We start from the raw sequence: 26,756 nt of genomic DNA, 5'->3' as shown, positions 1-26,756 counted from the left end.
GATGATGAAGCGTCCATCTTTCCGGAAAGAACTCCCCAAGCCCTCATTGGCAACATGGTTGCTGTCTTTTCCTAGAGTAGCTAACGCTGTGGAACGGCTGGTCTTGAAACCTAGCTTCAGACAATCACGCTTGTTTGAAGCACTGTCTGCCGTGGAGCGACAGTTTTGACGCCTTAGTTAGATTAGCCGCACTTAAAACTGAGTCGCCTTGAGTATAGTTTTCAGTTGCATGTAAATGGAAGGCAGTTACATCAGCACAAGAGTGGTGCGTTCTTCCTTTTTATTAAGTTTCCTGGAAACTTTACTAGCAGCTCTTCAGAGACGTACAGAGCGAGCTACTGTACGTGACCGAGGAAAACCATCAAGAGGAAATATGGGCTCATTATTGCACCTAGCCGGGGCTCCTTAGCAGTAGGGCCATTTGCGGAGGACACACTAATGTAGTTTAGACAACACTGCCAAACACTTTGCATAAATGCTGCATCATCTACAGACAAACACATTTTGAATGGTTCTTGATTAGACCTCGAAACCGCACATATAGCATATATTACATACATATATTTTTGGAAAAATAATACAAAATGTTTTTTCTTTTCATACTAAATTACCACATACACACTTTGATATAAAATAATTCTTTAATGGCTTGATCAGACGCAGCTTAACTCATTGACTGCCATTGGCGGCGATTGACGTCCAATCCATTTGAAGTTAGAGGGTGGCAGCCAGAGTTGTTTTTAGCAGCCCTTTTAATTTTTGTCTTAGTCTTAATGCTAATTATCATAATACTAATACTAGTAATAAATTATAATAATTAGAGATGTCCCGATCGATCGGCATCCCGATCACGTCATTTTCAAAGTATCGGAATCGGCAAAAAAATATCGGCCATGCCTTTTTTAATGAAATCGTTTTCTAATTGTATTTAACGTTACAGACATAATATGTTTCACTCTTCCAGAGTCTTTAGTTTAGGCAAAATTTATCCTAATATTGGCGGTAATTAATTTTTTAAAAAATGTATCACGTTAAAATATTTAACGCAGTTAATGCATGCGCTGTACGACCCACTCACGCATTGTCGCGCTTAATCTGTAATGGCGCCGTTTTACCTATATAGAGAGATAAAAGGCAGCGTAAAATGAGTAGAGTGAATTTTGGCAGCCTTGGGAGCCTTTTTTTAATTGGCTAAAACCTTACAATTCCTCTCCCTACGATTAAAAATATCATGGGAAGCAATGTGGGGAACCAAGGTAGCAATTGATCTTCATCTTAACACCTTATGTTATATGCCAACGCAGAGAAGATATATCAATTGGTAGCACTACGCACAGTCTTGGTTCCACTTCCCATCATGCATTTGGGCATGACTACAGTATCATTTACTGAAAGCTCAACAAATACACTAGATGGCAATATTTAGTCACAATATACAAAGTCACAAGTCTTTCTATCCGTGGATCCCTCTCACAGAAAGAATGTTAATAATGTAAATGCCATCTTGAGAATTTATTGTCATAATAAACAAATACATTACTTATGTACTGTATGTTGAATATATATATTCGTCTGAGTTTTATTCATTTTTTTTCTTATTGCATTGCCAAAATGTATATGATCGGGAAAAATTATCGGGAATGATTGGAATTGAATCGGGAGCAAAAAAAAGCAATCGGATTGGGGAATATCAGGATCGGCAGATACTCAAACTAACACGATCGGGATCGGATCGGCAACAAAAAAACATGATCGGAACAACCCTAATAATAATACTCATTAGGAATGTCCCGATCCAGGCTTTTGCACTTCTGATCCGATACCGATATTGTTTTGCACTTCCGATCCAATACCGATACTGGCCGATTCCGATTAAGTTATTTAGCCTCCTTACTTAGTTGTCACTCATGTTGAATAGGGTTTTTAGTACTCTTGATTCTCCATCCTGATGAACTCGCCTAAGTATCCTTGAGCAAGATACTTCATGAACCCCGCATTGCTCCTGGTGCTGTGTCACCAGTAGGTAGATGGCAATGTAGTGTAAAGCGCCTTGAGTACCTTGAGAGGTAAAAAAGCGCTATACAAGTATAACACCATTTACCATACTCTTTATAACAACTAGCCAGCTGAATTTGGTCAGTTTGAATAACACGCAATGGTTGGTAACAAGAAACTTACCTGTTTATTCAGTGATAAACATGAAACATTATAAATAACAAACAGAAATGGCATATTCAGTCAGTAAAACGTGCAAATAATATTATAATATAATAAAACACGCAACCTCAGTGGAAAATAAACTATTAACTCAGCATCCGTTCTCTGCTCTTTAACAACTGTACCAAGGCTTTTTAAAAATCAGTGCAAATAATACTATTTTAAACCAAAAATTGCTTCTACTCCCCAATCTTCTCCACACTTTGTTGCTCCATCTCCATCTATTTTACACACTCCCTTCAGCTGTTTGCCCTGTCACGCTAGTGTGCTGAAGGTGTGCCGTAAAAAGCGAACCGGATTTTAGGGAAACGAAAGCAAAAACTGGAATGGATTATGTACCGGACGGGACTTTCAAAAAACTGGATCGGGAGTCTGGATCGGAATTTTTCCGTGTTGGCCGATCCGATACCAATGCGCATTTTTTTGCGCATATCAGCGGTTGATCCGATCCAAATATCGGATCAGGACAACCCTAAGTAATAAGTATTACTTATTAGTATCAGTCATATTTTATTCATTTCAAAATGTGTTTGTTTGTCTTTGTCTAGTTTTAGTCGACGTGTACTAAAAATCTTTTCGTCTGTAAAATTAAAACATTTTACTCCAAAAATAAAGGTTTACAAATATTTCAAATGAACATTGGCAGACGAGCGCGTTTTGTAGAGTATGAAAAGACAACGCCAACTTGGTGATAGTTAGTGTTGCGCCGATACCATTTTTGACCCTGATACTGATGATACCTGTCTGTGCAGTATCGGCTGATGCCGATACCGATACCATACTGATATTATTGCATACCTGGTATTGGTGACAAATTAGTTAAATAAACTTTTGGCTTTCAAAGGCCAAAATAGTGCTAAATTCCTGAAATTAAAACATGTATAATACGAGGTCAACAGTAAGAAAGTAAAAATACAATAAATGAATGATAAATAAACTTTTTTTAAACCCTGAGTTTTGGCTCTCAAAGGCCAAACAGTGTAACTTTCATGATATTATTCATTCATTCATTCATTCATTTTCCATAAGTAATAATAATTGACCACAGCATCCTGTCTCCCAATTAGCCTCCCTTTCTGTGCACCAGAAGCAACACACACTTAGTCACTTTGCTTACTTCTAAAGCACATTTGATTTTTGAAACAGGTCTCAAATTACTGTGGCATTTCTTTCAGTAAAAGACGATAAAAGTATAATAGACGAGGTAAACTGACTAGGGTTTGTTGCTCCGGTCCAGCCCCTTTCTCTTAGTAGCAGTTGCTGCTGTTGTAGCCTCAAAGTCTTTGTATTCGTTCACGTTTCATCTTCAAATATTTCACCAGGTTCGAGGTAATAAAACTGGCTGATTTAAATCTACCTCTTGAAACTTTCAGGCCGCAAATCTTGCATGCTGCCATTGTACTCGACGGAGAATATAAGCTGAAATATTTCCAGACCGCCGACATGTTCCTCTCTTAGTTTGTTTTTCCTACAGATGAAAAAGCTGCCCCGGAATTGGTTAAGAGCAGCTATTGGCCCACTCTCATTGGTCTGGAGCAGGCAAATAGCAATAGCTGCAAAGTGATCACGTGTCATCACACAACAGAGAGAGAAAAAATGGCTCCGGTCAAGTGTTATCATACTGGACCGGTAAATGGTATCGGCATCCTCTTTGTTAGTACTCGCCGATACCGATACCACCATTTCGGGCCATTTCGATACTGGTATCAGTATCGGTGCATCTTTAGTGATAATACGCACTCAGCAGGAAAACAGTACATTATTTTCAATTAATTATACCCACATGGAAACCACGAACTGTATGTAAAAAAATTTTTTTTTAAATTGTCCAAGAGGGGATGACACTCGCGAATGCTATGCTAACGCTACGAGTTACATTTAGTGTGAGATGATCACTCAGCACAGACCTTTAAGGGCTAAAGCAGCATGGCATATTCTCTCTGGCCAAGTATGAAAATACTGTACATATACCGTGTGTGCAAGTCTGGAGACTGGAGACGACACTGGTGAGTTGATGGGGGGGCACGATGTCACAGAAGTGACACAACCAGACACTTCTACAATGCAGGCTAACTACACATAAAATGTCGCACGTTAACATGACGGAAACTATTGCGCATTTTCATCTCATTTTCGTCAGACTATTTTTAGTCTCCCAAAATAGGCTTTGAGCTTGTTATTGACTCGTCATTGTCATGAAAAAAGTGTTCGTTGACGAAATATTTTCGCTATTGTCATTGTTGACGAAAACAACACTGGTGGCAGCGAATGAACAAACGTTCACATTCGCTGCCACCGTCCCACTTTAAATGAGTTGGCCGTATACTAGTGATAAACTAATTGGGAGAGCGTCCAATCCATATAAAGCTGTAAACGAATGTCACGTCAGCCTCTGCGTAAAATGTGAAAGCAGAGAGACGATAGTAGGGTGTGAATTTTAACACCCGACACGCCTTTTCTCAGTGAGTCAAAACAAATTGTCAAAACAAAACAGACATGATTTCCCCCCCATTTTACTGCTCTGTGGGAAAAGCACAGACAGAACGTTTCTCCCACCATGTTGACATTCCATGACACTAACTGATTTGCTGCTTTATCTTGTTTTTACACAGAACATCACGATGCCTTTTTTCCCTTCCACTCGTATCACATTGAAAAAGCTTTTTTTTTGTCCTTTGTTTGCTTTGCTCAGCTTCCGCTAACAACTCCCATGCCTGGCAGTCACAGTCACGTAAGTAACATTTTTTTCCTCGGTGTCCCATAATGTCCTCTATTGTGTCTCATATTGCCCGATCATGTCCAAGTTTGCTCTGTAAGTACCTTTTGGCAACACCTGTTATGTCCCATTTCATTCCACTGTGTCATATTTTTTCCCCTATTGTCCTATAAGGTTTCCTTTTTATGTCCCATCATGTCCTAAAATGTCTTCTATACTGTCCCAAACACCCCTAAGATTGAGGGCTCGCAACCCATGCCAAAATGTAGTTTAACAACGCCCCCTAGGGTTTGGAATAGGCATTGAGAAGCCGCTTTTCATTACAGTGAGTGCCCTAAAACCAAAAAAACTTGTGACAAGGCATTCTGCGTCCAAAACCAAGACTTGTACTGAAGTTAATTATCTTGTTGCTTTACAGTTTTAATTTAGTAAACACGCATGTGTGACGTAAGATGCTGACAAAATGTCACAATGTGTCTTTTTATTGTCTGCTTTAATTGTAACTTAAGACCTCAACTCTTTCAGTGCCATTGATAGCGGTAGTTGGTCATATTTTAAAATTTTATTGCATTCATAAATCAGTCATGGTCAAAACAATTTTGCATTTTTAACACTTTTTTTTAACACTAAACTTTTATTGGAAAAAAAGTTATGAAATAAAAACATTCTTACAGAGTAATGTCAGTGAAATGAAACTGTATAAATGAAAATAATAGTTTACATAATTATTCACCCCCTTAAAGTCAGTATTTTGTGGATGAACATTTGGCAGCTAGCACAGAAGTGAGTCTATGTGGATATGTCTAAATGAGTCTTGTACATCTTCCCACTGCAATTTTGAGCCATTCTTCTTTGCAAAACTTTTCAAGCTTTGTCAGGTGATGGGGTATCGGGCATGAACAGCCTTTTCAAGTCCAGCCACAAATTCTTTATATGATTGAGGTCTGGCCACTCCAGAACATTTACATGGTTCTTTTTTTTAACCATTCCTGTGTAGCTTTTGCAGTATGCTTTGGATCATTGTCTTGCTGGAAAATATATCTTCACCCAAGCTGTAGTTTTCTTGCAGACTGAAAAAGATTGTCCCCGAGGATTTCGGTGTATTTTGCAGCATTCATTCTGCCGTCTATCATTACAAGCCTTCCAGGTCTGGCTGCTGAGAAACATTCCCAAAGCATGATGCTGCCACCACCATGCTTCACAGTAGGGATGGTGTTTTTTTGGTGATGTCCAGTGTATGAAAAGTTAAAGGCCACTGTTAAAGAGACCTCATATTAGATCTCGACTAGACTTTTACAAAAAAAAAGCATGTGGAAGACTCAGTGGTCCAGTGGAAGAACATTCTATGGTCTGATGTGCAGTGTTGTTAATCTTACTTTTAAAAAGTAATTGTTTACAGTTATAAATTATTTCTCCCAAAAATTGAATTAGTAACTCAGTTACCTCATTGTATGAGTAACTAGTTACACAGCGAAGTAACTATGTTACTTTTCGTGTTCTACACATTATTACATTCAGTAACTGATGTTACTTTTCATGTTCTATACGTTATTACATTATATATTCTATAACATCTTTCACATCAAATATTTTTATATTAACTGATTGAATTTAACTGATTTTTTCATCCCCCCCCAAAAAAACAAAAAAACATAGGTTACACTTTTTATATATATATTTTTTTAAATTTCACCTGTATAAGAATGTGACAGTATACAAACTTTGACTTTCAAATGCTGTGAGAAAAGAGCCTTTTTGTTTTTCTTGTTGTATTGAACCCACACTGTACGTACCGAGGTACGTACTGAACCGTGACTTGTGTGTATCTTAGGGCTGGGCGATATGGCCTTAAGTACGTATCACAGTAAATTCAGCAGATTTACCTCGATAACAATAAATGACGATAAATTTGCTCAAGGCAAGGCAAGGCAAGGCAAATTTATTTATATAGCACAATTCAACACAAGGCAATTCAAAAGCAGGTAGATTGAAATATATAGACAGTTATAGATATACAGTGCTAAACAAAAGCGTTTTTAGCCCTGATTTAAAAGAGCTAACAGTTTGAGCATTCTTCAGACGTTCGGGTAACTTGTTCCAGAGGTGAGGAGCATAATAACTAAATGCTGCCTCACCCTGCTTGGTTCTTGTTCTTGGAACATGCAGAAGACCGGTTCCAAACGACCTTAGGGGTCTAGATGATCACTTGTATTTATTCTCTTTAACTGGCTAATTCGAACGCTACAACCATCAGGCACAATGACAAAATAAATTCTCACATAATATTCCACAATAACTAAATTTACCACAAATAATGATCTATATATGCATAATGACATCTTAGAAATCAAATACGTACCGACGATGCTATCAAAAGCATAAGATGGTTGCAGATTCAACTAGATTGACAGAGGAGACAATAACAAGTCAGCAGACTGTTATATAATTTGAAAATCTGAATCACTGCCGAAATACAAATTAACTGTTTCTCGTTGATTTATTTACCAGCTTTCAATTTAACACATTTAACAATTGTCCATACAGCCTAAACATTAAGTCATACAAATTTCTTGTAAACAATAAGAATTCAAGTATGAAAATTTATAACAGCTTGTATGACTTGAACAATGTACAAGATTATAAAAATCAATACGACGACTGTGCAAACAAGGCATTGTAACAAAAATGACTTACAGCTTGAACAGTACACTTCAAACAGACAACTTATTGTTAATGGCTGCTGTTACATAGTTACTCAAAACAAGTATTTATACATGCACACACACATGCACCCCCCAAACAGACAGACACATATTAAAGCTATATTGCTCTTTTGCCAATGAAATATTTAAGATTTTATGATGGCAGTAATGACTCTGAATAAAGGAGGCACATACAGAAAAATAGCTTTGGCCATTAAACGGTCACTGTTGGATTATAATTTATGCTGAATGCTTTACCATCATAAAAGAAAATTTTAAAAATCACACACATACAGACATACAAAATAACCCGACATACTAATTGCTAGATGCAGTCTGTGCCCAATCCACTCATTAAATTCAGCCGTTTCCACAAGGTTAGAGCCATTATCCGACTCCATCACGTTCATTTGTAGCCGCTGTTAGCCGCTAGCGTTAACCTGTTGCCTGGCTACCAGTAGAAAGCACTGAAAGCACACTCTCCTGAAATCGTGAGAACCAGGAAGGAAAGCTGGTGAAAGCCCATCTGAAGGCTGCCAAGAGTCTACTTAATGTTTGGTGAAAGTTTGTCGAAGCTTCCTTAAGCCCGACTCCATCATGTTTGCTTGTAGCGTTAGCCGCTAGCGTTAGCCTACCAGGCTTCTGTATGTTTGAGTTCCTGATAACCATGTGACTTCATACGTAAGCACACTGACTGCTTTCTTAAAGTGGAATGAACATAGCCGAACAGCAGAGAGTCAAAGCGGGATGAAAAGACTACTAGTACTAGTATATTTTCTTCTTTTATTAAATTACCGAATTTACCGATGTGGTCAAAATTCCATCGGTCATTGTGAAGAATTTCGGTAACGGTAAATTTTCGGTATACAGCCCTGCTCTAGTGTATCGTTACACCCCTAATATATACAGTGGGGAGAACAAGTATTTGATACACTGCCAATGGGTAATTGGCAGTGTATCAAATACTTGTTCTCCCCACTGTATAGATATATTTTTCAATATCCAAGTGAACCTCTGAATCTGCCTCTCCTGTTTTCGCTCTCGTTGTTTTGATTAAAAAAACATCACACAATGTTCATGGATTACAGCAAGTGACTATTTTTGGTAATATGTGTATATATATGTGTGTATATATATATATATATGTGTGTGTGTGTATACAATATATTAGCATCTACAAGGACAACGGCAACTTAGTGATGATGATGCACACTCAGCAGGAAAACAGTACATTATTTTCAATTAATTGTACCCACCTGGACGCCACGAACTGTAATAATGTTGTCCAAGAGTTTAAGATGACGCTCACCACGCTAAATGCAAATGCTAATGAGAACGCGAAGGCTATGCTGACGCTTCGAGCCACCTAGCCCATCATCGCATTTGCACAGTGTCACCACCCACTTCCCTCCTCCCCCCTCCCACTCTGCACTCTCCAAGGCAGGCAGGCAGGCAGATGTGCGACAAAATCAGACAATTTGCGCTTCATTCAACCAAATTGTAGTAACGCGCCCCTTCACATCTTTATTAATGGTAACTGCATTGCAAAGATGTAAAAAGTAATGAATTAGATTACTCACCACTGAAAACATAATAACGCCTCTATACTCTAATGCCATTATTAACAACACTGCTGATGAGACTAAAATGTTGCTTTGTGGCTTTGGTGGAGACCAAACACTGCACAACACCAAAAACACACCATCCCTTCTGTGAAGCATGGTGTTGACAGCATCATGCTGTGAGGATGTTTCTCAGCAGCTAGACGTTAGTTTTTTTAACCAAATATTTTACTAAGACTATACAGTATGTTTACTAAAATATATGTTTGCTTTTTTCAATTTTGGTGTGGTTTTTTTCCCAACTTAAAAAAAATAAATAAAATCAGTTTTATTTTACCTTTTTTGGGAGGGGAACCCACCATCTCCAGCTCAAATAGAAAGAACATACACATATCGCTGTCAATGGCAGCCAATGAGTCAATGCGTTTTTGAACGCTTAATCATTTTGTAAACCATGCTTGAAACATTAAACTTAAATTAGACTTAAAACCCAAATTTGAAGCCTCGAATGTTGGTATCATTAAGTTTTCCACACAATGAATTTCCCTTCCAAGTGAATGTACATTTTCTTTTCCGTGCCAGCAGTACGTTTTGCACCGTACCGGCCCCAGGACATTGCCCTGAAGCCGCTGCTCTTCGAGGTGCCGTCCATCACGGTGGACTCTGTGTTCACGGGCCGTGAGTGGCTCTTCCAGGAAATCGACGGCCACCTCAACCGCCCCGGCAGCAGTCGCGGCGTGGTGATCGTCGGCAACATCGGTTTCGGCAAGACTGCCATCATCTCCCGCCTGGTGGCGCTCAGCTGCCACGGCACGCGCATGCGACAAATCGCCTCCGACAGCCCGCAGGCCTCACCGAAACGTAAAAAAAATAAAAAATACAATAGTTATATATTTTTTTCTTTTTATTCAAAATACTAAATTTAATTTTGCTATTTTTTGGTGTGCCAAGATGGCGAGGGGCTTCCTCTCAGCCAGCCGCAGCCCACACATGGCACACTGGGTGGAGGCAGCTGTCCCGGTACCCCTGAGATGAGGCGGCGACAAGAGGAGTCCATGAGAAGACTCGCCTCACAGGTACACGTCAAAATAGTTTTTTTTTTTTTTTTTTTTTTTTTCTTTAAACCTTGACACCAAAATATAAAACTTAACGTATTGGTTGCCTTTGAAAGCGATAGACGTCCAATCTAATTGACTGGGAGGACCCACAGCGATCGAACGAGGCCGACCCACAGTCAAATTGGATTGGACATCTATCGCCATCAATGGCAGTTGACTCATTCACTCCCAGCCATTTTCACCGGTGCAACCCCCTTCGCTCCCAGCCGTTTGACTGATTTTGCAAGGCCCACAGAAAATTCTGTTCTGTTGCTATATAAACAAGGAACCCACAAATAGAAAGATTACTCTCTTCTTTCAGCAGGAAAAAAAAAAGTTAGCTCATATCTTTTTCCATTCTTTAGAAATCAGCATTAGAAAATAGCTTAGTTTGAGCAATTTTCCAATTTCTGATGAAAAAAACAAGAGAAATTGAGCTTTTTGTGAAAGCATACATGTCAAACATAACTTTGACTTTAACACAGCTATTTTTTGCTTTAGTTACATCCCAAACATCTGAATAATGTTTTCCTTTTACAAAATAACATAAACAACAAGACTTTTGATAGCAAAGTAACAATTTATTTACAAATAACTAACTGAGAGATGACGCTGTGTAAACTTTTCCCTCATTGCCGCCTGTCTCATAAAGATGGATTTTTTTTTTTTTAGTCTTTCTTTTGTGGTGACCACTGCCTCGTGGCAGTGTTCGCCCTGGGGAACTTGTGTTCCTGTCCCATGCGGGACACTGGTTGGTGCGGGGGACGCGAGTGGCCAAGCACAGCGGCCGAGCACGGCGGCGCGGGCTGTGCTCGGCGAGCAGCACGGACTCAACGGCATCGTCCGCTGCACTGGTGGTCCCGGTCGTTCTGCTCGGTCGTCCATCGCCTGGCATCCTGGGCGTCCTCCCGGTTGTTCTGCTCGGTCGTCCACCGCCCGGGATCCTGGACGTCCATTTGGTCGTCTTCCGCCGGCGCCCTGGCCGTGTGGCCCGGCCGTTTGTTCTGTTGAATCGGGTTGCGGGTCTTGCCAAATACGCTACTCCCCTCCAGTGGTCAGTTTTATTGCTTTAAAAGGGATTTTCAGCTTTGATCTTTGGAGCTAAGTTGAATCTTAACCCAGAGATGTCTCTTGTGAAAAAAAACGTAAACGACGTATAATTATGTCTGTGGGACACTGAAACAATTAAAAATAGAACGTATTTATACATTTTTGGGAGCAAATGAGTTAAACATGATCACTCAATGCCAGCCAATTGAAATCGATTTAATGTCTGTCAATGCCAATAGCAGTGAATCACTTAATGTTTAAAAATCTTTCACTTGCGTAGATGCTAAATCAAGTTATGAAAGTTATTTAAAATACATTTTAAAAAAGCCTTAAAACTGCTGTGATCTGGAATAGGCATCAAGGGGTTAATGCTGTTACGCTTAAATGCTGCAATCTGACCACCTCCTCGACAGATTTTAATTTCTTAAATGTTTTATCATAATCATGTATATTGTGTTGTGTGTCCCGTATGGACTGTAAAACGTGTGAGGATACCCGATGCCCCGCCGCGCCATATGCATTATGCACACGTGTTTAAAAAGGAAAAAACAACGACCAGGGAGCCTTATGAAATATTAATACGCGCAGAATGCTACTTCCGTATCCCAGCTATTAGATCTTGTTAAGAGTGCGTATCAATAATTGAAATCACTTGCTTTTTCACCCCCACTTGTTTTGGTTTGAGAATTACAACAACCCACCCACTTTCCAGTTGCTTTTCCACACTTGCAGAAGGGTGGATTTGTTTTTTGTACCCGTAACCCCACTTTCATCCTATAATTTTTACAATTTTTGGCCTGGTTAAAATAATAACATTGATTACAGAATGTATCCTAATCTATCCTGTGTAAATAATATATCAATATTAAAACAATTACCACCTTTGATTATGCCTCCACTTACAGGTAGTGGCCTACCATTACTGCCAAGCTGACAACGCCTACACCTGCCTGGTGCCCGAGTTTGTGCACAACGTGGCGGCGCTGCTGTGTCGCTCACCTCACCTGGCGGCCTACAGGGAGCAGATGCTGCGTGAGCCGCACTTACAAAGCGTGCTGAGCCTGCGCTCCTGCGTCCAGGACCCACTGGCGTCCTTTAGGAGAGGTGTACTTGAGCCCTTGGATGCCCTCTACAAAGGTGACTGCTACATGTGTGGATTTGCATTGGGAAAGTGATATTGTTTTGAATTTCTCTGCGGGTATGCATTGAGGAAAGCTCAACAAACAAATAGGTTCAATATGAACATTTCGTCAACAGAATAAAAATGATAAGCAACATTGCAGACTTCTGCTAACCAGCGCTGCAAATATGATGCCTCACACATAGACTTCACTATCAGTTGATGGGACAAAGTTAAAAGTTGTTCCATAATAAAATCCCAATTAATTATTTTTTATATAAGTATAACAAAATTTAAAATGGCTATAAAATTCTCAAATTTTATGCTAGATACACAAAAATCCCCGAATGCAGAGATAATCACCTATATTTTCAGGATCAATAGCAATATTTAACATATCATGTAAGTTTTTGGCAGAAATAGCAACTTCATTTTTTTTTTTTTTTTTTTTTTACAAAATCAAACATGGCGGCCAAAACAAAAACAACAAAACAAAGAGCTTTTTAAGAGGAAAATTCTTGTAAATAAATGCTTAAATCGCACAATTTTTATAGATATGAACGTAAAACAGTCTAGATTCTTCGTTGAAAGCAAAAAAGTGCAGTTATCGTTCATTTTACGTAAATATATCAAGCCAAAGTTACAGTATTGTAAATTCCAACATGGCAGCCGTCACGAAATAAAAAGCATTTTAAGTTGAAAATTCTTGTAAATAAATGCTTAAATCGCGCAATTTCTATAGATGTGAATGTAAATCAGCCTAGAATCTCGGTTAAAAGCAAAAAACGGGTAGTTATCGTTCATTTTACGTAAATATTTCAAGCCAAAGTTACATTGATTTTATCCATTGATTTTTTTTTTTTTCACGTTTCAAAGTGCATGCACGGTGCTATTTAATATAATAATTACCTTGACTCCTCGACCAAATCATTCTTGAAACTCTCCTGCCTGCTTGTATGTATCCTAATTTTCGCACTATAAGGCGCACCTGACTATAAGCCGCAGCCCACCAAATTTGGCACGAAAAAGGCATTTGTTCATAGATAAGCCGCACTTGACTATAAGCCGCAGCTGTCCTCACTTTATCACGGGATATTTACACCAAAAGATATTAACGGGTAAAACTTTATTTGACAGCGGCATCATACGACTGACTGTCATAAGACCAAATGAACCATCATTAAACTTTGAACCAATTACTGCAAAGCTACAGTCAACCTCTGCTGCCACCTGCTGTTGACTGTTGACATCCAACATGCATTGCAGCGCTACAGATGTAAATAACAATCAAAAATCATGTTCTGTGCTAAATATTTCCTCAGTTACTGTTCCAGTTGTTTCATCAATTGCTAGTTATGGTATTTGCTAACACTTTATTTGACAGTGGTGCCATAAGACTGTCAGTACACAATCATAATTAGGACATGTCTCTGTCCTGAGCATTCATGAATGTTTATAACAGATGTCATTAAGTGTTATCCGGCAAATGATCTCACTTTTGAATGGATGCAAAAGATCCAAGATGGACAAAAATTGAGTTAGTGACATAATTTGCCAAATGACACTTAATGACATAAGCATTCAGTAATGTCCATGATAGTGTCATGTCATAATTTTGATTATCTTATGACAGTCTTATGACACCACTGTCAAATAAAGTGTTACCTAAATAAAATCAACAAATAAGCTACACTGGACTATAAGCCACAGGTATCAAAATGAAGGAAAATGTAGCGGCTTATAGTCCGAAAATTACGGTAGTAAAACCTTTGTCCTGTTTCCACCTTATTCCGGCGTTAGAACGCAGCGTGTGTTTGAGTTTATCACAGTGGAAGCAAACTCAACGTTCTGCCTGGGTCGGCCCCCTACAGGAAAGCGTGGCGCAATGTCTGTGGGAGCTGTCTTGTGAACTGATGGTGGAGTCTATGCCTCATGTAGTTGCTGCTTTGCACCAAATTCTGCCATCCTTTGGTGCAAAAAAGTCAAAACATGATAAAACATTTGACAAAGGAATGTCCACTTTTTATAATTGTTCAGAGAGGAAGATCAACACAGAGGAAGACCTGATCGTCCTAGTTGACGGCCTGAACGAGGCAGAGTTTCACAAACCGGATTACGGCGACACCATTGTGTCCTTCCTCTGCAAAACCATCCACAAGTTCCCCTCCTGGCTCAAGCTGGTGGTGACTGTCCGAACCACCTTGCAAGAGATCACCAACCCGCTGCCGTTCCATCGTATCTCTCTGGACGGCCTGGAGGAGAACGACGCCATCGACCAGGACCTGCAGGGCTACATCTTGCACCGCATCCACAGCAGCCCAGAGATCCAGAACAACATCTCACTTAACGGCAAGATGGACAACACCACCTTCGGCAAGCTCAGCGGGCACCTAAAGGCCCTCAGCCAGGGCTCCTACCTGTACCTCAAGCTCACCTTTGACCTTATCGAGAAGGGCTACCTTGTCCTCAAGAGCTCCAGTTACAAAGTGAGTCCTCCCAAATATTCTGATTTTATCGTCACAGTAAGAGTGTGATGTCTTGCTTTGACCTACATTCATTATATTTTTATTTAATTCAGGACACGAACACACATGATGAATAAGATATCTCATGATTTTAACCTATGAGCTGCCATTCTTATATGGGCTTGATGTTGTCCATGCTCCCAGTGGTGGCCACATTGAGCACTTCTAAAACACGAAACAAAGTTATGCTCAACAGACGTGTCCAAGCCAGAGTTTTGTAATGTTTTTCGTTTTTAACATTTCGTGTAATGATTTTGGCACATTGATTTTGATAATCCTTTAGGTTATCATTTATATATAATTTCTTCATTTTGGGGTGGAGTTGTTTGAACTGGTACTTGTTGCTTCAGTCATCATCTTCCTGGCTGTCATTAGTTCAAATATGTCCTCTGTAGAGGACATTGTAATCAGAGGTGGGTAAAGTAGCCAAAAATTATACTTAGGTTAGGTAAGAGTACCGTTACTTCTAAATTATATAAGTCAAGTAGAAGTAAACGTAGTATCCAACAATTGACTCAAGTACAAGTTAAAAAAAGTATTTGTTGAAAAGAATACTCAATGTGTAATATTGTGAGTAACTGCTTAACATGTTAGATTTAAAAAAAATTTTTAAAAATTCTCAGCACTTAATCTACTGTGGTTACTCGACATACGATCGCTTCGACACACGATCTTTTCGACAACCGACATTAAATTTGACTCGCCATTTGTTTCTACATCCGACGACATGCGACAGCATTCTTCCAGGGAAGTACTGCTTTAAGATGGCGGCTGTTTACTAACGCCGGCGAGTCTGTCATTTCTCATCTAGTTTTCTATACATGTGCTAACGCCGCCGAGTCTGTCATTTCTTGGATTGGGAACCTCTTGTTACCTCACGTTGCAATACGATATGCGATACAAAGCTCACGATAATGATGGTCTGACAATACGGCGATACGATTATAAATACATTGGTCAGGAAATCATTCTAGGATATTCCACAAACAACTAATAAACAGAAAAAAAAGCTTCTGCTGTGAATTGGAATTAGTTTATCACTAGTAGACGTCCAATCCATTTGAACTGGGAGGGTGGCAGCGAATGAACACTCCCACTTCAAACGGATTGAACGTCTATGGCCGTCAGTGGCAGCCAATGCCAGGCAATGAGGTAAATTTGGGCCATTTGAGGTCATTTACCTGTTGATTTTTAGTTACTTCCTGTTAATTTTGGGGTATTTTATGGGTCACTTCATGTTTATATTTTGAGTTACAGAACAGGAAGTGACCTGGGAATCACCCAAATTAATAGGCAGCAACTCAAATTCAACAGGAAATGACCTGTAAATGAAAAGCAAGTGACCTGTAAACTCCACGAAAACCGGACAGAAAAACTCCGAATGCTCTGGTGTTGAACGAACGAACGTACGTACTGTACGTTCCCAGTCTAAATGGATTAGAGTCAAGCACCGTCACTGGCAGCCTTAGAGTTAACTGAGACACTGTTATGGTGGAAGATTTTGATACCAACTTGTCGGTTCCTTTTTTTTTTTTTTTTTTTTTTTTTTATCATTCACACCTTTTTAAAACGATATCTCGATTCTCGGCAGGTGATTAAAATTTTTAAACGACATACATTTTTTAAACGAGTTAACCACAGCTTAAAGATTCATTAATTGTAATTGGTCGCAATTCAACCCATCTCTAAAATATGCCATATTTTTCTGTAAATTATTGTTGGAATGGAAAGATAAGTAAAGTCGTGATTGAAAATACACCACAAGGTGTCAATGGCGAGTTTTACATTAATTAGAAATCCAGCCAAGTCAGTCTGAGTAAGTTTGATGTGTATTTTTCATAGCTATTTTGATTGGGAATGCCAGTTCTCTTTGCATTAAGCGCTTTTCTTTTTGTGAACATTATTTTTTTGAGAGATAGGAATATTATTTTTGTTGTGCTTTCACTAAATGTTACTGTAGCGACTTAACTGTTCTGCCCAAATGCATGCTGGGAAGTTGTGCAACCATGACTGTCAGTAGTGGCTGCAAATAGTACACAGTATGGTCTGCGTTATGTTCAATTAATTGTGTTAAGAAAAACATTGTCTCCTGCTCCGCCCAAATGCATGCCAGGGAAGTTGTGCAACCATGACTGACAGTAGTGGCTGCAAATGGTATACAATATGGTCTGCGCTGTGTTGAATTAAGCGTGTTTAAAAAAAACAAAAAAGATCATCTCCTGCTTCGCCCAAATGCCCAAATGCATGCTGGGAAGTTGGGGCAACCATGACCATCAGTAGTGGCTGCAAATAGAATACAATATGTTCTGCGTTGTATTCAATCAAGCGTGTAAAGAAAAAGATGGTCTGATCGTCAATGAACACCTGTGTCCACTCGCAATTCTTTGCCTTTTCGCTCCCACTGTGCTAAAACGGCGTCATTGTAAACTGTTTAAGGCAACACATGAACGGGTCATTCCGTGTATGCGTTAATTGCGTCAAATATTTGAACGTGATTAATTTTAAAAATTAATTACCGCCCGTTAACGTGATAAATTTGACACATGTGATATCTATCGTGGCTTTATGTGGGCCTAGTTTGTCACGGCTGTGTTGGCCGCAGTTTTCATTGTTTTTTTTTTTTTTTTATCTAGCGGCATGAGTTGAGCATGATGTTTATTCTCAATCCGTTCCTCATTGCGTACCGACGACCGCGCTGACTGTGTTTTAGTTCCGCTTTACTTGGCATATTTCAATAATCAGAATTTGGATGTTGGTGAATCGTTCTTGAAAGGAGTGGGGCTTAGTTGCCTCATATACCAGTCAGGACCACGTGTTAATTTAATGACCTAGAATGATATTCAACTACTCTAGCCAGTGAATCATGAAATCTTGAGTTCCTGTTCTCTCCTATGTATAGAATACCGATTAGAGGTGTGCAAAATTTCCGATTCTTAGATTATTCGCGATTCGGCCGTGGAAGATTCGAGAACGATTCACAAACATCCAAATTCCGATTATTGAAATATGCGAAGTAAAGCGGAAGTACACAACACTCAGCACGCCGCGCGGTCTTCGGGACGGAACGGAGCGAGAGTAGCTAAACATCATGCTTCCCATTACCTGGCCCCTCGGGTAATGCCAATGCTCAACTCGCGGCTCTAGCTCAACTCATGCAACGAGATAAAAAAACACAAAAACATACCTGACTGCTGCCGAAAAGCTGCTAGAAGTACATCCATATAATGTTACGGTGGATATCATTTATATAGGACTAGATGCAATACAGATTTGGTAGTGTTAGCAGCACATCTACAAAAAGCTAGATGTGAGCGTTATAAACGGCCGCCATCTTAAAGCAGTACACTTCCCTGCAAGGCTGTTGTAGCGAACCTTCCAAGCAAACCTAATTAACTTTTTATCTAAAATACTCCTAAATCGGTAAAATATTGACTTGAATCTATCTTTAAAATAGTTTTAACACTTTCACATGTCGAAAGTAGACAAAAGGGAAATTATGGAATAACGGGAGCAATTTTAACAAATTTAACGGTTGATTCACAACATTAAATTAATTGAATGTAGTTTAAAGCTGCTGATACAGAATGGGGACTGGAGTTTTTTATTTAATGTTATTTTTGTATATTTGTTTACTGCTCTATGTTAACTTGATACTGAAATTAGTGTGGTTTAGCCTGAGAGTATTTTTGAACAATTTTGGAACTAATGTACAAAACATTAAAAAAAAAAAAAAAAAAAAAAAAAAGAGGGGGCTGCATCAATAATCATTTTATAATCGAATGGGAGCCTCTGAATCGTAATCGTAATCGAATCGTTAGGTGCCCAGAGATTCCCAGCTCTAATACCAATTAGAACTGCTCCTTAGCAGAATCATTCCAACAGAAATGTTTCAAGCAATCCGCCGTTCCTTCTTCAGGTGGTTCCGGTCAACTTGGCCGAAGTGTATCTCCTCCAGTGCAACATGCGCTTCCCCACGCAGTCATCGTTCGAGCGGGCACTGCCTCTGCTCAATGTGGCTGTGGCCTCATTGCACCCGCTCACCGATGAGCAGATCTACCAGGCCATCAACGCCGGCTCACTGCAGGTACGATTAACTCTAGATTGTGGACAATGGATGCCAAGAGGGGAAGCTATGTGCTAAACATGGTGCTACTCTAGGGTACGCTGGATTGGGAGGATTTCCAGCAACGTGTAGACAATTTATCCGTCTTCCTGGTAAAGAGACGGGACGGCACTCGCATGTTCGTCCACCCGTCCTTCAGGGAGTGGTTGATTTGGCGGGAGGAAGGCGAGAAGACAAAGTTCCTCTGCGATCCCAGGTAAGACAGGATGATATCACAAGGATAAAACGAAATGATGAAGGCTCATTTTTTTGAATTACAAAACTACTATTTTATATTAAAAACAACAACAACAACTGCACATATCCACAGGGGAAAGAGTGTTAAATTCACTTTTATCACCCCAATGCCCAAACATTTACCACTGTTTAATCAACACTCCATTTTTGCCCCAAGTCATTCATTAATACTCATCATTTCTTGTGTCGACCGCATGTTAGCTTGAGCCCAAAATAGCTTGTGAATCATCTTTTGTGAGAGCGGAAATGTACCTCTGATGCTACATGGTATAGATAGACACATTTCATTAGTCACCAGCAAGGTTACATTTTTTCCTCCTTGAGGAAATGTATCAAGTTGTAAATAACACCTCCGGGTGAGCGTTTTCATGAGTCAACCGGCTGAAAGTTGGTTCTGTGTATGCGCAGGAGTGGCCACACCCTATTGGCCTTCTGGTTCTCGAGGCAGGAAAGCAAGCTAAACCGGCAGCAGACCATCGAGCTGGGCCACCACATCCTCAAAGCACATATCTTCAAGGTACTGGCTGATCTCCATGTTTTCAAACACTTGTATAATTGCTGCAAAATGCAAACGAACCCTTTGAAATGACCTGGATTTTGCATAAATTATCCTGAAAGTGTCGCATCTAGGTCAAAACAATAGACAAACACAGTCTGTTTAAACATGTTGAAAGGTTCACTTGTTGGTGCATCTCTTTTTCTTATGTAAACACACACTATTTTACGCCCTTCTTTTCAAGGGTCTCAGCAAGAAAGTTGGGGTGTCCTCATCCATCTTACAAGGCCTATGGGTGTCCTACAGCTCGGACGGTCTGTCGGCCGCTCTCTCATCGCTGAGAAATCTATATACACCCAACATCAAGGTGAGCTTGTGATAGTCATTTTCAAAGGATTTGAATCGGGTAAAAAAAGATTGTTTTTAAACTTTTTTTTTTTTTTTTTTTTTTTTTTAAGTATGAACTCATTGGCTGCTATTGACGGCGATAGACTTCCAATTAATTTTGACTGGGAAGGTTGACAGCGATTATTAAAAAAAAATTGAATGTTTTTTTTAGTGCACAGCAATAGCCGATTAAAAATATGAATTTGTATTCAGTACATTTAATAATATTTTTAAATTATATTATTAGCCAATATATAAATCATTTACTTATCTGATTTTTTCTCATAAGTCGTGAGATATTAATGAGTTCAATTGTGTGTTTTTACATTGAATTACAGCTAAATTATCAATTAAATTATTACTTCCGTTTTAACATCATTGGCCAATAATTTGTTTATATTTATACTTTTCGTGATACATTTATTTTTCTTTTAAAGTTTGGAGCCAGTTAAGCAGAGGTGGGTAGAGTATCCGAAAAATTTACTCAAGTAAGAGTAGCGCGACTTCAAAATAATATTTCTTAAGTAAAAGTAGTCATCCAAAAAATGTACTCAAGTACAAGTAAAAAAAAGTATTTGGTGAAAGGCATACTCAAGTAGTGAGTAACATTGTGAGTAACTGCTTACAATGTGTGGGGTTTTTTTTTTCAAACAATGGTATTTTTTTTCTCAGCACAAAGTTATCTATATGAACTGTTCTTATTATACTTTCAAGAAGACTACGTATAACCTACTACATAAACACATTAAGCCAAAGAAATACAAAGAAAAAAAATAGAATTTCGGCAAAAGAAAAAAAAATCAGAAATGAAGCATCATTCGTCCATAGAGCATGAAAGCCCTCTAGTGGAGAAAACATATTTCCTGAAACTAAAACGATCATATCTCCGGTTTTCTGGTCAATTTGTGGCAAATAAAAAGTGGGAGAGAGGTTTCGAGTCATGTTGACGGCAGCGCTCTATGTCAAATACGGTGCTTTAAAGACACCACATGATTGAACAGGCCGGCATGATCAAAGGACGGCAAGCTTGAGTCTAATTGGTCCACTGGAGTCATGTAATTATTGTTGGGTCGTCTCATTGCTTAAACTAATAGTGCCACTGTTGGCGTCGCTTACAAAAAAAAAAGGAAGATCTGTAATAAATGTAAATATAATGTAATGCATGGACTTCATAATGTATTGACAGGACATGGGGCGCAGGGCCGATTTATAGGGGGCCAATCTCTGTCAAAACTGACCGAGTGGAAACACAGGCAAAGAACTTTTTACATTGAAAATTCTTGTGAATAAATGCTTAAATCCCTGAATTCTTCATAGATATGGACGTAAAACAGTCTTGATTCTTGGTTAAAACCCAAAAAAAAACAGGCAGTTAGCATTTATTTTACGTAAATATATCGAATATGTTGCTAGTCTTAAAGCCGCTGTGCCTTATCGCCACAAACAGATTTTTACGTTGACATTCTTGTGAATAAATGCTTAAATCCCTGAATTCTTTACAGATATGGATATAAAACAGTCTCCATTTTTGGTGAAAAGCAAAAAAAAAAAAGGGGGGGGGCAGTTAGCATTTATTTTATGTAAATACAGTATGTCAAATGTGCTGCTAGTCTTTAAGCCACTGTGGCGCTGCCTTATCACCACAAAGAGCTTTTTAGGTTGAAATGCTTGTGAATAAATGCTTAAATCTCTGAATTCTTTATAGATATGGACATAAAACAGTCTCGATTCTTGGTTAAAAACAAAAAATGGGCAGTTAGCATTTATTTTACATGAATATTGGGAAGTGTAACGCCAATGCTTTAGCGGCTAATTTCTCCCATTGATTTTTTAACGTTTCAAAATGCATGCATGGTATGAAAAATAGAGTAATTACCTTGAATCCTCGAACAAATCACTCCTGAGGCAATCCTTCCTGTTTGTGTGCGGTACAGCTTTCGTACTTTTTCAACCTAAATCTGGCGTTGGATTCCTGCGTGTGTTGACTAACTGCGACTGACTGCGAATAACTGAAGCGGAGTGTCGGACGAAAAGGCGTGCCACAGTGTCTAGGGAATCTGTCCCGTCAATACAATTATGAAGTCTATGTGTAATGTAATTAACGACTAGTGTAGCCCAAAGTAGCAGTGTCAGAGTAGCGTTGCTTCTTCACAAATCTACTCAGGTAAAAGTAAAAAGTATGGCTTAGTAAAACTATTCTAAATGTAAAGTACATGTCTGTGTTATAGCAACACAATTTAGGCAGTCTAAATTTCTTTTGCCTGATTTTGATCTCAAAGATAAAAGCCTGACCTGTCAGTCATGTCACAATTCTATCATGACCACATGTGTTTGTGCTGGCAGGTGAGTCGGTTGTTGATGCTGGGCGGTGCCAACGTCAACTATCGCACCGAAGTGCTCAACAACGCCCCCGTATTATGCGTCCACGCCCACCTGGGCTACATGGACATGGTGGCCCTACTCCTGGAGTTCGGCGCCTATACCGACGCCCCCTCCGAGAGCGGCCTGACGCCGCTGGGTTACGCTGCTGCAGGCGGTCACATGGCCATCGTGACGGCTCTGTGTCGAAAGAAAGCTAAGGTGAGTATTTTGTAAACGTGTTACTTGTTGGCAGTTATCAGTTACACTAATGTTATCATTTGCCCCCAGGTGGATCACCTGGACAGGAATGGTCAATGTGCGCTGGTGCACGCTGCCCTCAGGGGCCACATGGAGGTGGTCAAGTTTCTCATCGAGTGCGACTGGAGCGGCGGGCCGGTGCAGCACTCTCCACAAACCCAGCAGCAAGCTGCCTTCACCAAAAGCCACGCCGTTCAGCAGGCCCTTGTTGCCGCAGCTAGTATGGGCTACACAGAGGTACTACCCACTCTTTTTTTAGGCTCACTAGAAGTCAATCATTCATGGTTTAAAGAAATATTAACATGAATTTTAGGATTTAACAAGGACAAATGATAAGAATATTTCATTATATTGATGTTTGGAGCCAATTGTAAGACGACGTCAATCAAATTCAACACGTTGAAGTTATTTTTTATTGCCGTGAGACAGACATGGAGGAAATGCATTAAGTACCGTATTGGCCCGAATATAAGACGGCCCTGATTATAAGACAACCCCCTCTTTTTCAAGACTCAAGTTTGAAAAAAGACCAAATTAATTTTTATACAGAAAATAATTACAGTACATCCGAAACAAAGGATTATAACAATATATTTGAGAGAAAAGGCATGTTATTTTGCCTCATTCAAATCCTAATATCTGAACCTTTAAATATGTAAACTAAAGTGCAATCACATTCGTAAATGAATGGCTTCTGGTTTTTGAAATGTAAATAAACCAATCTATTGCGATAACATAACAAAATTGCAATAACTGCATTAACCATCAAAGTGAAGTCTAACTGTAACTGTAGTCTTGAAACAAATCTGAATAAGGAAAAACAGCAATAAAATAATGCAAACTGGTTAAACTTGAGAGTAGCTGAGATCTGTCATGACAGAACATCGCTTCAATGATATCTGGCGCCATCTAGCTTCGTGAATGGGGAGAGTAGCTGAGATCTGTCATGACAGAACATCGCTTCAATGATATCTGGCGCCATCTGCATCGTGAATGAGTATAATGTCTAGACTGCGAATATAAGACGACCCCCTCTTTTTCAGTGTTAGTTCAATGCAAAAAACACCGTCTTATATTCGGGCCAATACGGTACTTTATGTCATCATAGTATTTAACTGGTTACATGCCACTGATGACGACAGATGTCCAATTCATTTAAACTGGGAAGACTGGATGTGAGTGTTCATGTTTCAGTCCCATTGATGGGGCGAGACATCCAATTTATTTTAACTGGGGGAGAAAGGGATGAGCGAATGGACGTCAGTGGCAGCCAATGAGTTAAATGAGAGGGGGAGAAATTCTGAGTATTTTAATTTATCAGCTCTGTAACCCAATAGTCAGCATCCTTACAAAATTTGCAATCTAATGGAAATTCTCCTCAGATTGTCTCCTACCTGCTGGACCTGCCCGAGAAAGACGAGGAGGAGGTGGAGCGAGCGCAGATCAATAACTTTGACTCGCTGTGGGGAGAGACAGGTAGGCGCGGGTGCCACGTGTTTTCACACAACTACAGAATTGGATCATTTCATTAGCATATGTTAGCAACTTGTGTGTATATCCAATAATGTTACTCTTCCTCTTTTCTTGCCCAGCTCTGACGGCGGCTTCCGGTCGGGGGAAGCTGGAAGTGTGCCGCCTCCTTCTGGAGCAGGGTGCCGCCGTGGCCCAGTCCAACCGGCGCGGCATCGTACCGCTGTTTAGCGCCGTCCGGCAGGGCCACTGGCAGGTCAGCGCAGTAGACAATGATCATGAGCTTGATAATTTAGGTAAATAATAACAATTATATTTGTTTGTCAGATAGTGGACCTTCTCCTGACGCACGGCGCTGACGTCAACCTGACTGACAAACAGGGTCGCACGCCACTCATGATGGCCGCTTCAGAGGGACACTTGGGAACAGTGGAGTTTCTACTCTCGCAAGGTAAAAGTAATGATTGATATCTTGTGTACTTCAGAGCAATGTATAGTTTGTTGGCTTGGCAAGTTAACTAGTTAACTCTGGAGTTAACCCATAAATTAATTCACACAATTATTTTAATCATGAAAAGAAAATGTTGCTATTTTATATGCTACTACATACTGTATGCTACCTAGCTAAAAGTAGCGTTACAAGTGCATTTTGGCTTCATACTTAGAGGACACACCTATGAACTGATAGGGCAGGATGAAGGAAGTCAGGACAGATTTGGTATGACTATTACTACTGTGTTCAGGTAGTCCCCGGGTTACGACGTACCCGACTTGTGTGCTCTCGACTTTACTGCGCCGGAGTCTCATCTGCCATTTTGTCTGTAGTCGTATAAACGTATCTATATTTTTTAAAATAATGTTGACTTTTGTTTTGTGATGCATGTTTAGTTCCACACTCGAGTAAGAGCGCATATACAGTGTATCACAAAAGTGAGTACACCCCTCGCATTTCTGCAGATATTTAAGTATATCTTTTCATGGGACAAAACTGACACTTTGACACAATGAAAAGTTGTCTGTGTGCATCATACACAATAGAGCTAATTCATTTTCCCCTCAAAATAACTGAAAATATAGCCATTAATATCTAAACCACTGGCAACAAAAGTGAGTACACCGCATAGAAACTACCTCCATCCCTAAATGTCCAAATTGAGTACTGCTTGTCATTTTCCCTCCAAAGTGTCATGTGACCCGTTATAGGAGTTCTCTCAGCATTGCTGCAGAGATTGAAGAGGTGGGGGGTCAGCCTGAAAAAAGTCAGCAAACCACACGGATGTCTGACATCGTCATTTCAGAGCTTAGCTCGCTGTCTAGCGAGGATTTAGCTTCAACGTCTTGGCGAGGACAGTACAATGACATATAATACATGTGTCTGGATATTTATTTTGAGATTAAGGAGGTATTTAGGGGTACTTAAAGAGTTCATTCCGATTTACGAGGAAATTCTGGTTTACGTCGCCAGCGTTGGAACGGAACTCGTTCGTAACCCGGGGACTACCTGTATTCTACACCTGATATAGATTTTTGACAGATTTTTTCCAATAGTGCCAAAAAATAAATTTAGTTTGATTAGAGTGATTTCTTGACTCATGTTACTTAGCTTGTTATTCTCTTTAATAGTTGTATCATACAAGATTATAGATTGATTTCCTGATGCATGTATCGAGAATTGTTTTATCGCTATATTGTGAGATAATTGTTATCGTGAGCCTTGTAACCAGAGGTGGGTAGTAAAGCGTTACATTGACTATGTTCAATTTACTGATTAACTTTTTGAAAAAAATTTACTTCCGAGAGTAGTTTTACTAAGCCATACTTTTTAATTGAGTAGATTTGTGAAGAAGAAAAACTAATCTTACTCCGCTACATTTTTCCTTTTTATTCTACATATTAGATTTTACTCGGTTATTTTTGCCGGCAATGCCAACAGTAGCTCTACCAGTTTCACCAATGAGACGTCGCAACAATAATCACATGACTCCATTATACCAATCAGACTCAAGCTTGCCGTTCTATGATCACGCCAGCCTGTTCAATCACGAGCCGTCTTTAAAGCGCTGTAAAAAGTTAAGTATTTGACATAGAGCATTGCCCTCAACATGACTCAAAAGTGCGGATTTTATCCCTCACAATTTTTATTTGGCACCGACTGACCACGGAAAAATGGAGATATGATCCTTTTAATTTGATAATAGGAACTATGAAGGAACTATTCACTTTTCAACTACTCAAACTAGGAACTAGAGAGCACTCATGCTCTTTGGACGAATGATGTTTCAGTTCAGTACGTTTTTATCTATAGCCAGAATTCAATGATTTACTTTTTTTTTTTTTTTGCATTTCTTTGGCTTAATGCGGTTATGTTATAGGGTATAGTGCAGTATAATAATTAACAGTTTATATAGATCTTACAGAACCTATAGAACTTCATG

The 26,756-nt window shown here is 39.4% G+C and overlaps 1 protein-coding gene across 5 annotated transcripts in view; it reads left to right on the top strand.

Annotated features, from left to right (window-relative positions):
• Positions 1 to 26,756, top strand: part of tanc2b (tetratricopeptide repeat, ankyrin repeat and coiled-coil containing 2b) — a 299,572-nt gene that overhangs the window by 258,383 nt on the left and 14,433 nt on the right. For 3 of the 5 annotated variants that reach the window (XM_057825716.1, XM_057825714.1, XM_057825717.1), the window contains 14 exons: positions 4,910 to 4,948; positions 9,783 to 10,058; positions 10,149 to 10,273; positions 12,250 to 12,481; positions 14,502 to 14,950; positions 18,906 to 19,073; positions 19,148 to 19,308; positions 19,758 to 19,866; positions 20,090 to 20,212; positions 22,576 to 22,812; positions 22,882 to 23,088; positions 24,234 to 24,327; positions 24,444 to 24,577; positions 24,649 to 24,772. In XM_057825716.1, the coding sequence (XP_057681699.1) occupies positions 4,910 to 4,948; positions 9,783 to 10,058; positions 10,149 to 10,273; positions 12,250 to 12,481; positions 14,502 to 14,950; positions 18,906 to 19,073; positions 19,148 to 19,308; positions 19,758 to 19,866; positions 20,090 to 20,212; positions 22,576 to 22,812; positions 22,882 to 23,088; positions 24,234 to 24,327; positions 24,444 to 24,577; positions 24,649 to 24,772 (2,478 nt within the window). Of the gene's footprint in view, positions 1 to 4,909; positions 4,949 to 9,779; positions 10,059 to 10,148; positions 10,274 to 12,249; positions 12,482 to 14,501; positions 14,951 to 18,905; positions 19,074 to 19,147; positions 19,309 to 19,757; positions 19,867 to 20,089; positions 20,213 to 22,575; positions 22,813 to 22,881; positions 23,089 to 24,233; positions 24,328 to 24,443; positions 24,578 to 24,648; positions 24,773 to 26,756 lie in introns of all 5 variants that reach the window. The other 2 variants (XM_057825713.1, XM_057825715.1) reach the window with 1 other exon arrangement.

The sequence above is a fragment of the Corythoichthys intestinalis genome, chromosome 21 (assembly GCF_030265065.1).
Source record: "Corythoichthys intestinalis isolate RoL2023-P3 chromosome 21, ASM3026506v1, whole genome shotgun sequence".
Classification (NCBI taxonomy): Eukaryota; Metazoa; Chordata; class Actinopteri; order Syngnathiformes; family Syngnathidae; genus Corythoichthys; species Corythoichthys intestinalis.
The sequence above is the reverse complement of the archived record's forward strand: the minus strand, read 5'-3'. Positions and strand labels throughout refer to the sequence as shown.